The 16,424-nt window shown below is 43.3% G+C and overlaps 4 protein-coding genes across 4 annotated transcripts; 3 read left to right on the top strand and 1 right to left on the bottom strand.

The window, feature by feature from the left end:
- Positions 1-3,402: 3,402 nt before the first annotated feature.
- EAF02_000431 (uncharacterized protein) lies at positions 3,403-5,660 on the top strand (the record flags this gene model as incomplete). The annotated part of the gene is made up of 3 exons (XM_038896479.1): positions 3,403-3,919; positions 3,953-4,508; positions 4,568-5,660. 3 exons carry the CDS (start codon positions 3,403-3,405, stop codon positions 4,923-4,925), a joined length of 1,431 nt encoding a protein of 476 aa, XP_038763338.1. The 3' UTR covers positions 4,926-5,660.
- Positions 5,661-10,816: 5,156 nt separating this feature from the next.
- On the bottom strand, positions 10,817-12,398 carry EAF02_000430 (uncharacterized protein; the record flags this gene model as incomplete). The annotated part of the gene is made up of 2 exons (XM_038896478.1): positions 10,817-11,497; positions 11,580-12,398. 2 exons carry the CDS (start codon positions 12,396-12,398, stop codon positions 10,817-10,819), a joined length of 1,500 nt encoding a protein of 499 aa, XP_038763337.1.
- Positions 12,399-13,334: 936 nt separating this feature from the next.
- EAF02_000429 (uncharacterized protein) lies at positions 13,335-14,159 on the top strand (the record flags this gene model as incomplete). The annotated part of the gene is made up of 1 exon (XM_038896477.1): positions 13,335-14,159. The coding sequence occupies one exon, from the start codon at positions 13,335-13,337 to the stop codon at positions 14,157-14,159; it is 825 nt and encodes a 274-aa protein (XP_038763336.1).
- An 852-nt stretch (positions 14,160-15,011) lies between these two features.
- EAF02_000428 (uncharacterized protein) lies at positions 15,012-16,308 on the top strand (the record flags this gene model as incomplete). The annotated part of the gene is made up of 2 exons (XM_038896476.1): positions 15,012-16,142; positions 16,246-16,308. 2 exons carry the CDS (start codon positions 15,012-15,014, stop codon positions 16,306-16,308), a joined length of 1,194 nt encoding a protein of 397 aa, XP_038763335.1.
- Positions 16,309-16,424: the final 116 nt, after the last annotated feature.

Genomic DNA, 16,424 nt, shown 5'->3' with positions numbered 1-16,424 from the left:
CATCAGTAATATCTTAAATGATCCTTTGAGCCTCTTTCCTTCTCGGAGAGTCGACAATAGCTAATTGTACAGAGCCGCGGTGAGGCGAGGCTAGAAAGTAAGAGTTCTGGAACCTACTTACCATATATATATATGTTTTCCTCGCTAAAACCATCAATTATTCAATTTTTAAAATCCTTGTTTAATTGTTTATATATTTATATAAAATAATTAATAAAACTATAGAGTGATTTGTATTTATTCAAATTATTATAAAAATTAGCTAATTTATTTTTCTCCAATGTATTTATAAAGTTATAAGGTATAAAAGACAAAATTTATAAAAATTTCGAAAAAATCGTTTATTTTGTATGGGAAAAGTATTACAAGTTAAAAAAAATTGATTTTTTCAATTTCAAATTTATGTAATTTCTTAACAAAAATATTAGAAAATAAACTGTTCATTTTTTTAATTAATTTATAATATGATTTATATATAATTCAGTTTTCGAAATAAAATCTTTCAAATTGAAAACGCTATTAATTTTTTAAATTTATATAGAAAAACGCTATTTTTATAGGGATTTTGTTACAAAACCATATGGGGTGCGGTGAGTAGGTTCCAGAACTCTTACAATGTCGCATTTCCAGCGACGGACAATTAATCCAAGAATGGGATTCCTCGATTCCGGATCTCGGGTTCGTGTTCTGTTTGTTCTATTTTGAGAAATTCTCCCACCTTCGAGTATTCACCGACACTGCCTCGAGAACCATGTTTCAAATTCCACATACTGTATGAATGCAATCAAGGTGACATGTTCCAAGTGTGATGATAATGATTAGACCATGAACTTTGCCCCATATTGCCGTATCGCTTCAAAGATGTTAAATTACAATACTGCAGCCATATGCAGGTGATACTCGTCGAAATTGATTAGGTCCAGACGAAGTAATAAGATGTTGATAATATCGATACCTAGTATAAACGAGGCCGAGGTGGAATTCACATTGGATAATCACCTCGCCGAACGATGATTGGTAGCAAGGAGGGCTAGTAAGCCTGTGAGCGATGTGAGATTTAAGATGGGCATGATTTGGTAGCTCTTACGATCGCACGACACGACCCACCGAAAGGTAGTGTGAACGTTGAGTATGATAATATAGATGTTGTATCGTTCAGTGAAAGTGGAACTCATGAAATCCACATATTACCAAGTATAGATCTTTTCCACAAGGCAACGAGATTTTGGATATTAGCCCCGCGAGCATGTCACATAAACTAATACTGATACATAATAGCGTTGTAGATTTTATCAACCCCTACCATTGTTAAGCGAACCTGTAACGCGGTGGATATGAAGTCTTCGCGTGTTCAACAAATCAACAATCTATGCGACCTCTCGATGGAATTTAATCAAGCCAAAATTACCATAAGATATTCTCAGCGAGGCTGCCGCTGGCTGCTGAAATCAGAATATGAATATCTTACAAAATTAAGATTACATATACCATTTTATAACATTTAATTACACAAAAACACCAAACAGTACTACGTCAGCGAAGTACTGGACTGTATCTTGCTCGTGTGTTTTTCATCAAACATGACATGCCGTGTAGAAAACAGATATACGATAATGGTGATGCAAACAGAAATAAGACACTACCTAGGTATGAAATGAATTTGCCGCTTGAGAGCCTCGGCTACCTAGGTATCGAAATGAGAAAAGTCCATCACTTGAGAGATGGGGGGGACAAGCTTGAAATGAAAGAGTTCGTTATTTTTAGCGCGCCTAACATGTTGGTATGGAGATGCCGCAGATTTCAATCAGGTATAGTCTACTTTCTTAATTGTTCTCCTGTCAAGATTGAAATTTAAAGTACATTTTATATGGAGACAATGGTGACTAGTTAGACATGCTTGTGTTTATCAGACTGGTGCAGCAGCGGTGCCATGCTCATGATCCCTGGCCTTTTCACTCAAAAAACGTGGGTCTGGCTGGAGAAAGTTGAGATGGTAGGGATAGTTGAGATGGAGTAGGGATCAAGGGGGAAAGCAACTAAAGAACCAAAAAGCTGTTTCCATCTGTCGGAACTTTGTAATTGTGAGGTTACCATCCAATTTTTTATGCGGTTGATCTGCAACTTACCATTGTTGGTAGTTTTAGTCTGTACCCGTCATTTGGGCACGCACCATTATGGAACTTTCTTTTAATCCCTTTTCTTGCCTGCCTACACTAAGATTATTGTTTTTGCCTGATCACAGTACAAGGCAAGCCTCTCCCAAATCTTCAAGCTTGCGGTTCGTTACAAGATGTCATTGACGGCATATGAAATAATATCGGAGCATTGTTAGGTTGTGTAAGCGCGCGCAATATCTCTTTACGTTGGTCAAATTTCACTTCCTTCGTTAAAGCTACGATATACTATGTCTACTACATGCTACCTAATGGAGAATGATTGCTCGCAGATTTCTGGTGTATTTTCGAGACTAGCTTAGAAAACGTTAACCGTGGTGCTGGTCTGCTACTACTACTACATAATAACAAACTGTCAGATCCATCACGAATTAGGCTAAATGTTTTGTGTTAAAAATTACCCGCAAGTTTGGGAATGTCTCTTCAGCATGCCATTCAGATGGTAACCTCGAAGTAACGACAATCAAATTAGAATCTAGGCGGACATTTTACATTTAACTGGTTTTTTTATTACCGAAAGTTGCTTCATCACAGATCCCACTTCAATGCACCAGGAAAAAATCACTCAGACGCTGGATGGTTGTTCAATTAGAATCACCATTAATTAAATCTGGCTAGTTCACATATTATGGGTCCCTTCAATGGTCTCAATGGGGTCCGTGATGAGCGGCGTAGCCCATGATTGAGAGGGGAAAATCTCCTGTGCTCCTGGTTTAACTTTCTCATGGTGTGCCTCGTCCTTTCCTTAGAAAGCCCTACGGTCGCGCTAATTTTTCCAAACGTTGACGTGCCCAGATGAACCCAAAGTGCGGGTGAGTCGCTCTGGCGCCTGTTTTGTTTTCCCCCATCTCTTCACACAAGCAGCTCTCAGGTCGAGGGGCAACCATGTATGACAGGGTTCAGAATCCTTTGAACATGTCCCCAATCTGACCAATCACATGCTGACGGGAGCAGCGCTAGAGCGCCTTCCACTTACATGCTTTAGGTACTTTAGAGCCTTACTCCCCTTGGACAACTTGAGGCGAAGACCTTGATTTAAGTGCCTCCTGGAATCCCTCGAATAGAACCAAAATAGGTACATCACAACGTCTATTATTCCTCATCAAAGCCGAGTTTATAATCTCCCCAGATCCGAACGTAACGTCAGTCTATTTCGAGTGTCTCATCTCTTTAAAGCTATCTGTATGTGCCGCCATTACTAGTCACAGCCTTCTTATCCCCTGCACAGATGGATTCATCGTATGTGGAGCACAGAGACTCACGTCAGTTCAGGTCCCGAACAGACAGTCACCTGTCGTCAACTACAACGCAATTTCAAGGTCTTCTTATTGAGACTGACCCCGCCACTTCCTCAAACCACCAAGTTGGTATATCTTCATCAGACTCAGCAACAACAGCTACCACACTCATTACTTCACCGATACCCACATTCCTTCAACAAAAATCTGAATCTTCAACTGCCACTGGTCTATCGTCACCAGCCTCTCAGCAATACACACCATTTCCGATCCTCAACAAGAGTGAACTTGACACAGACTGGTCCTGTATCACGAATTCAGAAGCACAACCAGGCAACTCACTTGAACTACGCATCCATCCAGGGCAAACGTTTCCTGGTACTGAAAATCTGGAATATAAACTTCCCATTCATTCAAATTCACTTCCAGCAACTATGTCTACTCTTGGTATTCAGCACTATGACCCACGGTTTGATGCCGGTGCACGACCATCATATACTTGGCCTCGTATGTATTTAAAGATTTTCTTGAAAGTATCAGGACTGACTAGAGTAGAATTCGAGATGAACGAACAATTCATCCAACAACATGATTTGAGCCCACATATGAGCCCACATATGAGTCCTGGACAACTATCACCATATAACGAGCTTAAGCCAACACCAATATACGCACGAGCCATTTCAGACAGCCCACCACGAGCAAGTCTCACGGCTGAACAGAGGGAACTGAAGCGTCAGCGCGACCATGCAAGGAGAGAAACAAAGACGAGACAAAGAAGGGAGAGATCTTTGAGCAACCCATACGCATCAAACAGAACAACACCAGACATGTTACCACGAACTCTCCCAGATCACTATTCAAACCCTAATTCGCTCGCTCCAACTCCACTCTTATCACAAGGTCCTTCTAATCATGGCCTCCCCAGTCCATCTTACCTCGCACCATACTCGCCACAAGTATCTGTGACTGATACTACATCCTCAGACATGTATGGGCCAGTTTTCACAATGGGTCCAAATGACTATACACCAATCTCAGCGTATTCAGCACCATACTCAATGGGAGGCCCTGAAGGCACCCTTCCTTCATACGCGTATGTATTTTCCACAAAAATGAATTTTCAATTCAAATCATCTAATTAGCAATTCCTAGTCCTAGACCACACTCCCTTTCATCGGCCTCCGATCAATCTAGCCTCGGCAGTATCTATGTACCACACACACACTCGCTTTCTCCTTTGACTCCCCTCTCCTCGATATCTCAACCTTCACCCCTCGAACCTCGCGATCACGTTCGTGTCGTGCAATCGCGACCCAAGCCCCAGTGTTGGGACCATGGCTGCAATGGTCGTCAATTCAGTACCTTCTCCAACCTTTTGCGTCACCAACGTGAAAAATCAGGCGTAGCAAGCAAATCATCATGCCCCAATTGCGGCGCCGAGTTCACAAGAACTACTGCTAGAAATGGCCATATGGCACATGAGAAATGTAAGCAGAGAAGAAATTCTTAAGCTAGCATTGCCGTACTGGTTTTTTATTATTTTCGACGCAGAGGCGCGTTTCATTTTCAGGGGCTGTGCAACACTAGGCGTGGGTTTGATTTATTTGGGGGCTGCTCTTCTTCATCATTTACTTGAATTGGATATTATATGCGATCAGACGAGATAAGACGAGATGAATAGGCTATGAGAAAGAATGAATGAATTGTAAGAATATCGGGTACCGGGTCATCTCATAATTTCATCGTCACACTCATCACCATCATCATATTCAGGTCTCTGGGATAAGGAAGGAGTTAAATTTAGAGCTGCCACTCGTTGCATCTACTTATTGGGGTTTTGGTTAGGTCTCTTGTTTTGGCTGGAGAAAGTTATTTTTCGGTTTTTATGTATATGGTCATCTACTTCGTTTCTCTACACTCTTTCAAGCACTTTTATTTATCCGGCTATAGCGAGTCTTGTTTTTTTGGGAGCGATAAAAATCATTTTTGTTTGCTTGTTTGTTTTTGTTTCTATTTTTACTTTGTACTGGCTTTTCTGGTCTGGTCTTGTTGTCATCTACAATCTGCAATGTTATACCCCCAACTTCTCCTTAGAAGCTATTAAAGAGGCATTGTCAATCGTTTTGTTTGGAATCAATCATGGGATCATTATACCAGGTATACATTGGGTATATAGATTAAATGTATTATGGATTTGGAAATATGAAAAAGAATTAAGATATCAAATTATTAAGACTGAATGGGCAATGTTTTTGGTGTATTTGTATGTAATAAAGCTGTAGTATGGAAACGTGGGATGCGAATTCAATTTTCACGCTTATTTAGTCTATTTTATTTGATATCTCTCTTGGGCTGAATGTGCGACTTGCAATGGAGAAGGCATTGACTGATTGATTAAATGATTATTGCCGGACTCTCGACGAATCGACGAGCTAGCTTACGAGCTCACGAATCAACGAGTCAATTGGAGAGGAGGGTAAGAAATAAGTGTCGAGATAATGAATGCTGAAGATGACTCTTACAGTCGAGCGGAAATGTAAGAAGGTGTCAAGTTAGCAGTGACGAGTCAGGTTCGTGAGTACTACTCGGGGTCCAAAAAATGCGGTAAACAGGTTGTGGAAAGGGGAGTTGGTTCTGAGTTCAGCCAGTGGCGACGAGGCGTTTTCTTTGGCAATGCTATAGTCATTACATTGCAAGCTGGATGATTAGTCTGTGTGTACTTTGTGATTATTAAATTCTTACTTTGCATTTCTTGGGGGAGACACGACTGTATTCATTGGTTTCGGTTGGGGGTTGGGGGGAGGTGATATTGAGCAGAGATGCCCCTTGATTTGATGTGCGACATACCATACATCATAGCATCACGCCTCGAACCAATCTGCAGTGTAGTCGTATGTGATACCTACACAGCTTGAATAATCAGATTTCACTCGCATCAAATTGGGCTTGGAAATTCCAGATAGACGAGAACTGCACTCATTAATTGTCCTTTGCATCTGTTATCGTTGCCGTTTCAAGAAATTTTGTTTCCATCGTGTACATAATTTCCCCAAATCATGACACAGCCCCTTCACAAATAGCAACAAACAGCTGGGCGAGTTCTGCTAGTAACAACGCCTCTACATCTCCTAGGCATTTCAGATCAGGTGGATGCAGCATCAGGTACAGCACGTTTTACATACTCATGAAACGCAGAATGGCAAGCTGGGCGGCGTAGAGAACGACGTTCAATTTGCTTACATGTGCTACACTAAATTAAATGCTACATGTGCATACATAATGTGCGCACCCATGTGTGTGCATATTAAACAGGCATGGCATGTGGAATTCCTGCAGCGTTTCCTTTAGCAGTCCTGGCCTGATGTGGCCACGGTGAGATTTTGGGAGGCCAGGGGAGTTGAGAATATCCCGGTTTGCCATGCGTACAAGCTGTCTTCCTTGCCGAGGGAAATCATACATAGAGGACCAAAAGGGAAGGGTCAAGTATAATCGCTGATCTGGGATTGGGGGGCCGGTAAGCCTTGGTTGGCTCGTTTGTCTTACTATGTTGCATTGCAGATTGAGGTTGCAGCACAACGTGGAAAGAGTTATGCAGATGCAAAGAGTGAAGGGAATAAGGAATTAAAATCTCATGTTCTTTTTGTACTGTAGTGCATCCGAATCTGAACGGATATGCAAGTGCGGAGCGATGGATTGTATGTGATGTTTGTTGTAAGATGGTTTGCTTATGAAATTGAGAAAGATGGTGTTTCATGTTCTACTTTTCGGAATACGATGGCAGATTGAAACTTACAACAGTGCAGGATATGCTGTGCGACAAGAGGAGAAAAGGATAAATTGGTTTATTAGGTTGCCAAATTATTGTCATAATAATTCTCATTCGGTAATGTTTTTGGAGTAAAGAAGGCCACTTGGTCGGTTGACTCCATCTTCTACGCTAAAGCAATTGATATCACTGGGTGGCCGAGGTGAACTTTCAGGTAAAAGCTGAATATTCATTGATATTGAATTGTACCGGCCGAGTATGTAAGATCGGACGTGCTGTACTACAACCATCTGTCCCTTATATTGTATGAAGTTAATCTTCATGTTCAAATCCGGTTCTGCGGTGAGATACGATGAAATGAAATGGTAGGCATGTATGTAAGCAAACTCAAGCAAACTTCATACCGTGTACGAGAATGCGTGTATGAGAATGCCCATCTTACGCCAAAATGATTCTCTTCGTATATCTGTTTAGATCTTATAATTTCATTTCTCCATTTACTCTTGGCTTTTTCTGCTTTGGGATTACTGTAAATGGAATGGTGCAATATAATCCTTCAGCCTCGAGTTGCATGGGTTTGCCCCTCTTTCCTAGATGAAATAGGAAACTGCTGATACAAAAATAACGTGTCAGTAATACATGAGATCATGTACCTATGAATACTCCGTTGAGATGTTGAGTCCAAAACAAGTTGAGAATGTTGACAAGGTGATAAGGTAACAGTAACAGGGCATATTGACAAGGTGACAACGTGATCAGTTCTAGAAATTCTATATTCTGTCCCGCATTGTAGATGGAGATTATACCTATGAAACCCGAACCAATAGATAGAAATGGCTAAATTCGAGACCCATATTTGATTTGTCAGAGCTAACCTATAAAACCCAATTAAAATAACACGACTCTGAGGGAATTTACCCGGTCTTAGAAACCTGTCGTTCATCGTGAGAATCCCTTTCGACTCACGACGACTAGGTGTGCTAACGACCCCTGGACCTTTTAACGTGCGTACGGAGGGGGCAAATAAAATACCTATCGATAAAGGTGCAGATCTATTGTGCCGCAACTAGTGCATTAATGAATGCATGTGCAACGTCTCAAACCTTGGAAGTCCTGATTCTTGAGACGATTGACTACATCCTGCATGGCATGACTGTGAAGTTCCAATTTGGTCCATTTTTCTGCATGTCAATACTTGATTTGTATTTTGTACTCGGGCTCGCCGACACTCTTCACGTACATCTATCTTGATTGCGTAGCATCTGATAATTTCGTCGAATGTGTTCGTCCCGGAGTATCAAACAGTATATTTCCCTAGGGGAAGTCGGAACATGCAGTCTACAGATTTCTTCAGCGTCGGAACGAAAGCGAAAGTATTGGCGCATCATCGCGAATGTGATTGCTTCCAGTATTCGACTAGTCCGGGACATGCGGTGAAAGATTTACTGCTTGGAGTTCAAAATTCGAGCTAAAATCAAAAATTAAATTGAACAGACTTCATGGTGCTCATGCTCCTATCCAAAATGCTCTGAATCGTTTCTTCCAAACGTCTACCCAGTCCGAGCTAACAGCTCTCTGCAGGATTTCTAGGTATAAGACAGAAGATTTGCTGCTTCGGGACAATCATCAGAGCCAATTGATTTATAACTTACAGAGGCTTGACTTCTTGCGGGCCTCTCTTCCCCTTTTTCTGGTACACCATGCACAGTTATCTTATCCTACTTTGATTCATTTTGTTCCCTTGCCTAGTATGAATTATCATCTCATTTCGTGCTCGTTTGATTCCATGACTTGTACAACTGCTGTTCTTCTGTGTTGAGTTCAAAGGCAACAGAGACACAGGTATATCAATACGATTCTCTTCCAAGTTCTAAGGTCTCAATGGTACATACCATTGCAAGTAATCAGAGCTTTGAAGAGATTTCATCAAAGCAGTATATGGCCATTTATAAACTTACAAAAACTGGCTCAAGGAGTCAATTTCAATGTTTCGGAAAGTTCACGCAAGAGTAGCAGCCTGAATGATATCAAACCATAGCACCATAGTTCTCAGGTTTCATACTTATATTGGGTATACGTCCAGAATTTGCAGTACTTCAAATCTGGTGACCCATATTTTTTTGTCAATTCTTTTGAGTTAAATCATACAAATGAGCTGGGGGTTGGAGTGAGCCATTTGAATTCATATCAATAAAGCATAATTTTGATATGGCCCTCTTCTACGAGGTGTCTCAAATAATTCAAAGCGTGTCATGAGATGCTCAAGTGATGGCGTGACGTAGATTGCCTTTGGGCTACTCCCTCAAATTTGCAATGGCATCGACATGTCACACTCCTCTTCCCAACCTCCGCATTGCCAACTTGTCAAATGATCAGAAACAACAGTTAATCGTACTAGAAAATTATGAGTAAACCTTCCTCGTCCTCATACATTGACTAAGAACTTTTCTATCTTTTCTGTTCCTTCCTCTGCCTTCTAAGACTAGTGTTCTAGTATTCCCTCCTAGCATACCTTGGCCTTCTGGAATGAGGGGAACATCGTAAATCATTCTGAAGAGAAATAACAAGTATTACTCTCTGAAGAGGAATAGAAAGGAGCAGTGAAAGTTGTGTGCAGAAACAGGAATAATTAGAAGGAAATAGCATGGCGTATTCCAAAGCGAGGGGATCTTAAGAAAACAGACTTGTGATCTCCTATTTTAGTAAAGTGAATCTTGACAACGAGATTCGAGTATCATTTCAATGTGTTTCAAGGTTGTGTTTTTGAGTATCCGTGGCATAAGGCTGGCTTCTATTGAGGAAATGGCCTTGTAGCGTATAATGATTACTACAAAAGGCGTGGGAAGCAGAGGGTAAAGCATAGTATCAAATTAAGTAAGATACCCGCCTACCGGTAGTAAGGAAGGTATCGGTGGTGTAGAGAAAATATAAGGTTATCATGGGCCTCCTACTAGTCTTATTCCGGACTAGAGACTATGCACCTACACAATACTTATTTTTCAACGTTGTGGTTTCCAAACTTTGTATTAATCGTAACTAATAACAATTCAACCTTACTCTAATAAGTGAGAGTTTCTAATTTACCGATGCACTTTCCCAATCTCATGCATCCTCTCCTGTTCCCTTTTTCTCACCTCATCCCTCGCAGCAGTCCCATCTTCAACCGCTTCCAACGCATGCTCTATCTCCGCCTTCCCAGCCTTCTCTATCTCAATCCTAACCTCATGGTCCACTATCTCCCTTTCAAGCCTTTCCTTCTCCACACCCGCCTTGATACTCACCTCCTGTTTCAAATTGCTCAACGTCACCTCCATCTGCGCAAGCGTCGTGGTTCGTTCTGAAAGCAGATTCTTCAGCTTCTGCACCGTCTCTGGATCGTTGTGCTCTTGTGCAACCGTTATCGCCGCGTCCATATCCCACTGTGTGGTGAGTTTATCCTCGGTAGTCATCTCAACGGTGGTTTCTGCGAGCAGGCCCTCGAGATATTCTTTCACGTCCCCCTTTTTAGTGTCTTTGGGTAACGTCTCAGCAAGATCGTCTTGGATGTCGGGAAGGAGCTTCTGAAAGAATGACCGGGCCCGTGCGTGGACTACCGAAGCCCCGGTACCGCGCCAGGCTAGTTCATGAACCAGCTCTTAAGGGAGGACAAGTTTTTCGGATCCACTGGAATTGATTATCTCCATAATCTCCTTGGTGACGATCTCTTGCTCACTTTTCTTGAGTTCGAGCAGTTTCATCTCCGTGATCCATGGTTGAATCGCTTTTTCGTAGGTCTTCCGTACTACCTCTAAGGTCTCCTGCGATATGTGATGCGCGAGGTTAGTCATTGCGAGACTATAAGACGGCTGAAGTAGGGCGCTCATGTTGATAATGCGACCGCCATCTCGGAGACCGCCTAGAGTACCGGGAGCTATCGGCTTGGTGCTGTCGAACTTTGTGGGGTCAAGTAACGCGCAAGCCTGCTCGGGAGTTATATTGAGCCAGTTGATATTTTCAATTTCAATTCGATTCCCTTTCTCGTGTTCAGCATTCTCTTCATGTTTTGTATCGCCAAAGGGAACGAGGGCGCCTAAGTTGTAGGGAATATGGGTAATTCGCCGCGCCATGGCGAGCCCTACCGGCGTGGCACAGGTCATTCCCACGGTACAGATTAATCGGCGCAATCCGGCTGCGGGAGATTTTTTCCACATGCTGAATAGAAGACCAGTGTAGGCTCTGTCACGAGCTTCTGAGCCGAACTCATTTTTGTTTATCATGACTTTACTCATCTCAACCAATGTCTCGCCATTGAATTGCCACAAGACGTTACTGATGGCCTAAATGTGGCAAGTCAATTAGTATCCCCGGGAAGATTAGGCGACAGAATGGAGTTTGGGGAAGGTGTTCACAATTGCTTACCCCGTTTGGTTTGTCAGCGAGCCAATGACCGTCACCAGTTCCATACACCACGTAAGTCACTATTTCAGGATTCTCTCGATTGAGTTGGAGACAATGAGTAGTCTGTCCACTTAAGCTGTGGTTTCCCGGCAACGTGATGGCCTGAACTGTGACTAAAATTCTCCCATCCGAGAACTCTCTGTATCCGAACTGGGCAAGATCCACCATGTTACCACCGATGTACGCAGATAGTTGAGCTGTGGGAACTTTCTGTTCTGCCATGATCTTATTTATAACCGCATCGTGGCCCTGCTGAAGCGCAACCTTCTTGTCTGCCGCTATGATTGTTCGATCCAGCGCGCAGAGCCCGGGCCCGGCTAGCTCCTGAGCAATGACAGAGTCTTTCTCTAGGATATAGACCTCAGGATATACGCTCGACCAGTACATCGCTAGCCAAAGGCCACTTTTCAGATGCTGTGTGAGATTGACGTCGAAATGGAGCAGTTGTCCCCTCACGTAGAAGTGGCCTTCTAGGCCCCCCTTGCCTTCGTATGCATTAGGCTCCGCTTCAGATAACAATTTGGCAACTTTGTCACAGATTCCATACGAGAAGTTGTGAGCAGCATTAGCATTGCTAATAAAGATATCCGATAGCTGCCGGTTCGAGGGCGATTGTCCATTGTTGAATAGTGCAAAGTACTTCGAGGTGAAGTCGTACAATCCGGATGCCTCCTTGCATTTCGGTTTGTATGGACTGCTTGAAAAATAAATTCTGGGCTTATTTCCCAGACTATTGTTAGCTAGGCTCGCTGTGTGATGGTAGATCTTCTTTGAGAACATGATATGGATTGGGTAGTTTTGGGCGGAGAAGACTCGAGAGAGAAGGGCAACAAGCTGGGAAATCTAAGAAATGAGTTTTGGGCGCCTGACAAGGTAGAATGAGGATTCCTTCGAGCCTTACTTAGGTTCTTATAACCCATTCCACCCATGATGCGGTACGCTTCATGAATAGCTTGAACAGATCAAACGAACCCATCGCCCTTTTCCGTGGTTCGTTTTCAGCTGAGCTAGAGACAGCAGCCTAGGAAACGTCGTCTATCGGAACACTACTCAACACACTCCTAGTGTTGCAATTTTTGTCTCGAAAAATCAATATTCCCGTCACGAATTAGGACCCTGCAGCGAAAAGTCGTAGTCTTCGTCTCTGCGCAAACTCTGCATTATGCCCTCTGAGACAGACCCCAGTGTCGATGCTGGTGGACTTTTCATCACAACGAGCACCGCTGACGAGACGATTTACTATGTCGCTTATCGCTATGCCTTCATACGACCCGATAAATCCCATGACGATATCATCAGAAAGTTCCTCCCAACAGACACATTCCTGTTTGATGTAGCCCGGGGTGGCAATGTACCTAAAAAGATTGTCGTGGTAGCGGATGAATTAATATTTGTCGGAAACTTCAAATATTGCTTCACTGGCCATGATATTACCATTCGGTGCCGCAAGCTCATATTTATTCCCCGAGATGATCAGCCAGTTGAGATGGATGTATCTGGCCCTGATCTTCCGGCCGATAAGTCAGTGGGGGCCAATGGCGCTGATGGCGACAACGGAGAAGTTGGAACAACGAGTTATCAATACTATGAAAAGAAACCATGAAGTTTATTCATCAATTCACAAAGAAGACCCTACCTATGGACGACAAGAAGCCCAGCCATCCAGGCTTGAACGGTGGGGATGGATAGCATGGTGTCGATGGTATCCAGGGCCATATGGGCTGCAAGTTTGAGCTGAGCTTCAAGGTCATTGATGTACCTATCAACAGGGATAAATCGCGCTTCAAGATTCTTGCAAATGGCGGACAAGGAGACGATGGCGGCAAAGGTGTGAGGGGTGGCTCTGGAGGAAATGGAGCAGCTTCTGATTACGACAGACAGGCTGATGATACAGACATGCTTAAACAAAAACCAGAATGGTATAAAGAAGTTTACTCTGGCGGCAATGGTGGGAAAGGAGGAAACGGAGGTGCTGGTGGCACCGGAGGCAATGGCGGGTTCATAAAAATATGTAACGCTGGAATCCCCGAGAAATATCGACAGTTATTGGTGGCGATTTTCGATTTACAGGCTCGGAAGGGCGTAGTTGGAAAACCTGGGGAGCCGGGCGACGGTGGCGGCGGCGGGACCTCTTCTAACAAAGCCGATATAGTCATCTTTTACTTAGCAAGTAGTTCGATTACTGACACACCCAGTCAATTTCAGGAGTGTGCTGCATATTGGCACCCTGACCATCTTAATCCTCAGACTGGGTCTGCTGGTAGCAAGGGCGACAAGAATATGGCTACAACAGAAGGCTCAGATGGTGCTACTGTATTCGACTACCTGACCGAAACATATGAGACCAGCTTCATAAGAGATACTTTCTTCTTATATTCTCTGATTAACCGCATGTACTTTGATGCTCACAACATCTTCAGTAGCCAGAAGTATTTGCCCGCAGAGACGTCGCAACCAATTGACCCAAAGAATTTCCAAGGATCAGAAAGCGATATTATGATTCTCAATGCCCGTAAGGATTACTACGAAGTGTATAACTGAGTTTTTGCTGTGGCGAACGCAAATTCTACCACCAACAAAGTCATAAAGCAAAAACTTGACGTTTTCATTCGCAGTAGGGGAGGAGGTGCCGACATTTATGAATTCACCCCATCCCACGTGTCCAATTCAAGTATAGGCACACCGAATATCGATTCGATCATGGAGCTGTATAGTTCGGTTGAGAACGTATTTTCATCGGCTATGACTCTATTGAAGGAAACATACGAGCTCGGGATGAGTTAAGGTCTAAGATTCACGGGATGAAGATGAAGGTCGCTAATACCCATCTGAAGTGGAATAAAGAGATGAAGGAACACGATGATCTTCATGAAAAAGTGTTGGCAGCTGGTGAAAAAATAAACACCACGCACAAGACACTGTTAGGTGCGACACGGAACTTGGAAGACAAGATCCAAAATGCAATGCACTGCGACGTGAGTTGGTTCAAAGTGATCCAAGCACTTGCAATTGCTCTCATGTTCTGCCACCCTGCTACTGTGAGTTCTTCCTAACCCCTCTTTGACGTTCAGAGTTTTATCTGGTGTGTTTATTCAGTCGTGAAGGGAAGGAAGTTGACCACAGATGATCGCTACCTAGGCACCTTTTGCAATCGAGGGAGCTATCCTCAGGGTTGGTGCTGAAGCATACGAGGCTTCCAGTGACAGTTTGACTACCATTGTTACGGACTCAGGCGCCAAGATAGACAAAGAGATTTTGCTGAAGCAAATGTCAGTTTCGTCACAAGGTGGCGATGTACTCGCGAAAGATCTCAGTGATAACATCAAGAAAATGAAAGATTTCTCAGCAAAAGCTGTGAAGCTGATCGCTGTAGAAAAATAAAAGTTTGACAGAATGTGTGATGAGCGTCTGGGTAAGCTCGGCGGATCCGAAACTGAGGCTGGAAAGGCTGCCTTCGCCGCCTTCATCGATGCCGTGAGCGACCGCAGTGATATTTTACAGAAATACAATCTGAGCATTGTGCGCCTAGCAAAGCTTCGACTTGAGATTGTTGATGGCAATGAGAGTCTCGGGATCTTCGAAAGTGGCCTCCCATCCGTCTCAGACGATCATGTAAGGCTCGCAGCTGAGTTCCTCAAGTCTGCTCTATCTAGCGTCTCGCAGAAAACCTTCCGCTCCCTTTACGAGTTTTGGCGCGCCCTTAATTTTGCAACGCTTGGGCCAACGACCTTCTACGAATCTTGGGTAAAACCCAACACCATGCAGACCTTTGGTGACCTCAAAGCCGATATTCTCAAGATTAATTACGAACAATGCCTCGAAATCGATCAGAAAGCCTGGTGGAACCGTATCAAAGACCACCCCCGCATCAATGAATCTATATCCGTCTCCCTTACCGCGGAGCATCAAGCCGAAAAACTCTCTGCTCTGGTCAATAACCGACAGATGCTGATCGACCTTACATGGGAAAAGGCCCTCAAATACGGCTTCAACCCAAAATGGTTCGATATTCGTCTGAAAGGGATTCAAGTCTATCTATTTGGCGCTCGTGTTGATGTTAATAAGCTACCCCTCGAGGCGCGTGGCTCAGCCGACGCCGATAAGACGATTAAACTTACCCTCGAGAGCTCGGGACACTTCAGATACATAGACGAACAAGCAAAACTGCATGAGTATTCCATGCCAAGCAATACTTTTGACTTCAATTATAAGATCTTGAAGGCGTCAGAGGTAGGATTCCCGACCGGTCGTAAGATGTGGTATCCGGCGCACAAGTCGGAAGAGCATCCGAGTAATAGTGACACGGGCGTGGATGACGCGATTGCGTATGAGATGATGAGCTCTTTGGAGGAGGGGGATAGGTTTGATCTGGCATTGCCGAATCTGGGGGCTATGGAGAAGTTTCCTCTGCAATCACCATTGGGGGCCTGGACTGTATATGCTGATCCATCAGTGGACCTGACAGATGTGACGGAGGTTCATTTTGTGTTTGATTTGGCACTAAGAACGTCGAGTGGTCGCATTGTATGAATAGATATAAATATAGAGCTGTAGATACTTATAATCATATACTCCTCTAGTAATGTTAATTAATTCATGATATCATATTTTCAATATAAATATATAGCATTACGTCAAACCTATATCGAAACCTTATCAAAAAAGTACCGAGAATCCCAAAGGATATTGATCTGGATAACATACTTACATAGTATACTCATTTAGCCTTAAGGAATTAGAGATTGCTTCTGCTATTAGCACGACTCAAGACACAGTTAGCTGGAAAAATGGTCAAGTCGTGTTCAA

Source organism: Botrytis sinoallii (assembly GCF_014898435.1).
Source record: "Botrytis sinoallii strain Bc 23 chromosome Unknown BSIN_001, whole genome shotgun sequence".
Lineage (NCBI taxonomy): Eukaryota > Fungi > Ascomycota > Leotiomycetes > Helotiales > Sclerotiniaceae > Botrytis > Botrytis sinoallii.
Note: the sequence above shows the minus strand (reverse complement) of the source record. Positions and strands in the feature narration are given on the sequence as shown.